At 37.6% G+C, this 5140-nt stretch overlaps 1 protein-coding gene across 1 annotated transcript in view; it reads right to left on the bottom strand.

Annotated features, from left to right (window-relative positions):
* ATP8B4 (ATPase phospholipid transporting 8B4 (putative)) overlaps positions 1-4604 on the bottom strand; it is a 243701-nt gene extending 239097 nt beyond the window's left edge. Inside the window, exon 1 of the mRNA XM_021693958.1 lies at positions 4535-4604. Within this exon, the coding sequence (XP_021549633.1) occupies positions 4535-4562 (28 nt within the window). The 5' untranslated portion in view covers positions 4563-4604. The remainder of the gene's footprint in view (positions 1-4534) is intronic.
* Between the last annotated feature and the right edge of the window lie 536 nt (positions 4605-5140).

Raw genomic sequence — 5140 nt, forward strand, 5'->3', positions numbered from 1 at the left:
CCAAAGAAGACATCCAAATGGCCAACAGACACATGAAAAAGTGCTCAATATCGCTCGGCATCAGGGAAATCCAAATCAAAACCTCAATGAGATACCACCTCACACCAGTCAGAATGGCTAAAATTAACAAGTCAGGAAACGACAGATGTTGGCGGGGATGCGGAGAAAGGGGAACCCTCCTACACTGTTGGTGGGAATGCAAGCTGGTGCAGCCACTCTGGAAAACTGTATGGAGGTTCCTCAAAAAGTTGAAAATAGAACTACCCTATGATCCAGCAATTGCACTACTGGGTATTTACCCCAAAGATTCAAAAGTAGGGATCCAAAGGGGTACGTGCACCCCCATGTTTATAGCAGCAATGTCCACAATAGCCAAACTGTGGAAAGAGCCAAGATGTCCATCGACAGATGGATAAAGAAGATGTGGTATATATATACAATGGAATATTATGCAGCCATCAAAAGGAATGAGATCTTGCCATTTGCAACGACGTGGATGGAACTGGAGGGTATTATGTTGAGTGAAATAAGTCAAATGGAGAAAGACATGTATCATATGATCTCACTGATATGAGGAATTCTTAATTGCAGGAAACAAACTGAGGGTTGCTGGAGTGGGGGGTGGGGGGTGGGGTGGGAGGGATGGTGTGACTGGGTGATAGACACTGGGGAGGCTATGTGCTCTGGTAAGTGCTGTGAATTGTGCAAGACTGTTGAATCTCAGATCTGTACCTCTGAAACAAATAATGCAATATATGTTAAGGAAAAAAAAAAGAAGAAGAAGGTAGCGGGAGGGGAAGAATGAAGCGGGGGAAATCGGAGGGGGAGACGAACCATGAGAGACGATGGACTCTGAAAAACAAACAGGGTTCTAGAGGGGAGGGAGGTGGGAGGATGGGTTAGCCTGGTGGTGGGTATTGAGGAGGGCACATTCTGCATGGAGCACTGGGTGTTATGCACAAACAATGAATCATGGAACACTTCATCTAAAACTAATGATGTAATGTATGGGGATTAACATAAGAATAAAAAAAATTTAAAAAAAAAAAAAGGAGGGCGCCTGGGTGGCTCAGTTGGTTAAGCGACTGCCTTCGGCTCAGGTCATGATCCTGGAGTCCCAGGATTGAGTCCCGCATCAGGCTCCTTGCTCAGCAGGGAGTCTGCTTCTCCCTCTGACCCTCCCTACTCTCATGCTCTCTCTGTCTCATTATCTCTCAAATAAATAAATAAAATCTTAAAAAAAAAAAAAAAAGGAGACAAACCAAAAACAGACTCTTAACTATAGAGAACAAACTGATGGTTACCAGAGGGCAGGGGTGGGTGATGGGTGAAACAGATGAAGGAAATTAAGAGTACACTATGATGAACATTGAGTAATGTACAGAATTGTTGAGTCACTATATTGTACACCCGAAACTAAAATAACACTGTATGTTAACTATACTGGAATTAAAATTTTAAAAAAACAAACAGAAAATAGGCTAATAATGTTTGAAATATCTGAGTCAATTAGCTGGAATTTTTTACATCTTGAAGAATATGAGACATATGAATATGGTGACAATAAATAATAAAGCATATATGAGAGAAACATTATTTCCCCACACCACGTTCAGCTTGTTATATTTTCATATATATATCATCTATGGCCCAAGCTTCCTGATGATGTTGTGGAAGTTTATATAAATATAAGTACACTTTTGTTGCAGATATTCAATATTTCATTGAGGTAAAATATCATTTCTTCACGACTTTTCCCCCTGACAACCCCAGGCTGATTAGAAGTTCTCCAGTCTGTGGTCCTCTGGCAAATATACCACTTGTAGTAATGTCTAGCAAACTATTTTTAAGTTATCATTGCTACTGTAAACTTAACAACTGTGTGAGGACACATGTATTTTATTGAACTGTAAAAATCTATTTGAAGTCAAGAAAGGTTGGCACTTCCTAGCATATCATAGGGGCTCAAAATGTTGGTTGACTGACTGCATAGCATATGAACAGGTTATAATAGCTCTCCAGTCTATGACGAAATCTGTAGGAACTGATGTAACCCAAAGACGTATCATTCCCAATCATGATATTGCTGATGATGGTATCAGCTTTCTCTGATAATCTGTGCCAAAGCAGATATAGACCCAGATATGTGGCCAAAACATTTAGCCTCATTACACAGCAATGAGTAGTGGTCTATAAAATAAAATTCTGTGTAAGGAAGATCAGAAAGTTGCATTCCTCATAAAAACACTGTCAATTAATTCATTGCCCATTAAAAATCAAATATTTTTATTCGATTTTTGTGCCAAATCTATTTAGCAGTTGGACTGGACTTTTCCAAAATTCTATATAATGAAAAACTGTTCTAAATATAAAAGAAAATAAAGGGATTAAAAGCCAAACACAATGTCTAAACATCTATTAGATAACTGTACCAAAAAAAAAAAAAAACCAGCTCTGAGAGATAAGATGTTTTAGGGACAGATGGAGAAATTGAAAAATGGAATCTATGTTATTTATCAATGTTTTATTTCTAGGGTATAGTGACAATATTGTGGTAATATAGGAGACGATCCTTGTTCTTAGAAGATTCTTCAAGGGATGCAAAGATGATTCAATATCCATGAATCAACCAGTGTTAACACACCACATTAACAAAATGAAGGATAAAAATCATATGATCATATCAACAAATGCAGAAAAAGCATTCAACAAAATTTAACATTCATTAAAACTTCAGCAAAGTAGGTATAAAGGGCACGTATCTCAACATAATAAAGGCTATGTATAACACACCCACAGCTAACATCATCCTCAGTGGTGAAAAGCTGAAAATGTTTCCTCTAAGATCAGGACAAAGACAAGGATGTCCACTCCTGCCACTTTTATTTAACATAGTACTGGAAGTCCTAGCCGCAGCAAATAAGGACAAGAAATTAAAGCCACCCAAATTGGTAAAGAAGTAAAATTGTCACTATTTGCAGATGACAATGAACAACTGGGACTACACCAAACTAAAAGGCTTTTGCCCAGTGAAGAAAACCATCAACAAAATGAAAAGACAGGGTCGTCTGGGTGGCGCAGTCAGTTACGCATCTGACTCTTGGTTTTGGTTCAGGTCGTGATCTCAGGGTCACGAGATCAAGCCCTGAATTGGCTCCACACTCAGTGTAGAGTCTGCTAAAGTTTCTCTCTCCCTCTCCCCCTCACCCCTGCTCACTCTAAAATAAATTTTAAAACCTTAAAAAAAAAAAAAAAGACAACCTACTGAATGGGAGAAGATATTTGTAAATGATATATCTGGTAAGGAGTTAATATAAAGAATTCATACAACTCAAGATTTTAAAAATCAGATTAAAAATGGGCAAAGACCTGAAGAGACATTGTTCCAAAGAAGATATACAGATGGCCAACAGACACATGACAAGATGCTCAATATCACCAAGCATCAGGGAAATGCAAATCAAAACCACAGTGATATCACCTCACAACTGTCAGAATAGAATCAAAAAGACAAGAAATAAGAAGTGTTGGTGAAGATATGGAGAAAAGGGAACTCTCATTCACTGTTTGTGGGAAAGTAAATTGGTACAACCACTATGAAAAACAGTATAGAGGTTTCCCAAAAGATTAAAAATAAAAATACCATACAATCCAGCAATTCCACCTCTGGTTATTTACCCCAAGAAAAAAAAAAAACCCTAATTCAAAAAGATAGATGCACTCCTATGCTTATTGCACTATTATTCATAATAGCCAAGGTGGAAGCAACCTAAGTGTCCACCAATATATGAATGGATAAAGATGTGCTACACAAACACACACACACACAGGAATACTATTCAGCCATTAGAAAGAATGAAATCTTGTCATTTGTGACAACATGAGTGGACCTAGAGGGTAATAAGTTTAGTGAAATAAGTCAGACAGAGGACAAATACCATACAATTTTACTTATATGTGGAATATAAAAAACAAATGAATAAACAAAGCAAAATAGAAACAGACTCATAAATACAGAGAACAAACTGGTGGTTGCCAGACAGAAGTGGGGGGTGAGGAGATGAGCAAAATAGGTGAAGAGGATTAAAAAGTACAAACTTCCAGTTATAAAAGATGTAACAAGAATATAAAGTATTGCATAGAGAATACAAGTAATAATATAATAACTCTGCATGACGACAGATGGTAATTATACCTGTGATGAGCATTTCATAATGTATATAAGTATCAAATCACTATATTATACAACTGAAACTAATATAATATTGTATTTCAACTATACTTCAATTAAAAATAATTTTTTAAAGGGCACAAGGAAACTTTCTGGGGTGGTAGAAATTTTTGTATCTTGTTTTGGGATGGTAATTAGACAGGTGTATACAACTGTCAAAACTCATCAAACTGAACACAAGATTGATGTGGTTTTTTGTATATAAATTACACCTCCACAAAATAAAATGAAGTGAAATTTTAAAAAGTAAAATAAAAATTATGTCATCTTCACTTTATATCATCTGAAGAGCTCAGTACTTACCAAGTGATTTCTTTTTACTGCAGAACATTATTGTAGCTGATTATGTTTCACCAGGTTTCAACAGTCGGCCTACATAGAAAACAAGAAAAGTACACAACATCAGTATTTTTAAAATGCTCACAAACCATAAATTTCCACCTTTTAACTTTCTTCCTAGTCAAATCTAGATGACTAGGAATCATTGGCACAATAATGAATAAGAGATTCCATTTATCAGGTTTAAATCTAACTAGATAAGAATAATTCTACACAGGCGGTGGTTGCTTGGCCAGAGTTCGAGGCGTGCGACGATGGGGCTTTCGTGATGAAGGCTCCAGGTTCCTGTGACTGCATAGGAGTCTTTTGGATTATCCTGTTTATCTTTCCCAGTGCCCAAGGAGATTGAAGAAAAGAACAGCAGAAACTGTCTGAACAGAAAAGCAACCACTTTCTGGAAGGTAGGACGTGCAGAGAAGTGAATCCAAGGCGATACTTGGGAGGATAGACGGTGGGTGAGGGGGCCTCCGTTGGCCACTTCTGGCAAGTGATAGAGCAGCAGAGCACAAAATCGGAACATTTAGAAGTCGGCTCCGCTGAGGGACGTCGCTCCATTGGCTAAGTGGAAGG

This window comes from Neomonachus schauinslandi, chromosome 9, assembly GCF_002201575.2.
Source record: "Neomonachus schauinslandi chromosome 9, ASM220157v2, whole genome shotgun sequence".
Lineage (NCBI taxonomy): Eukaryota > Metazoa > Chordata > Mammalia > Carnivora > Phocidae > Neomonachus > Neomonachus schauinslandi.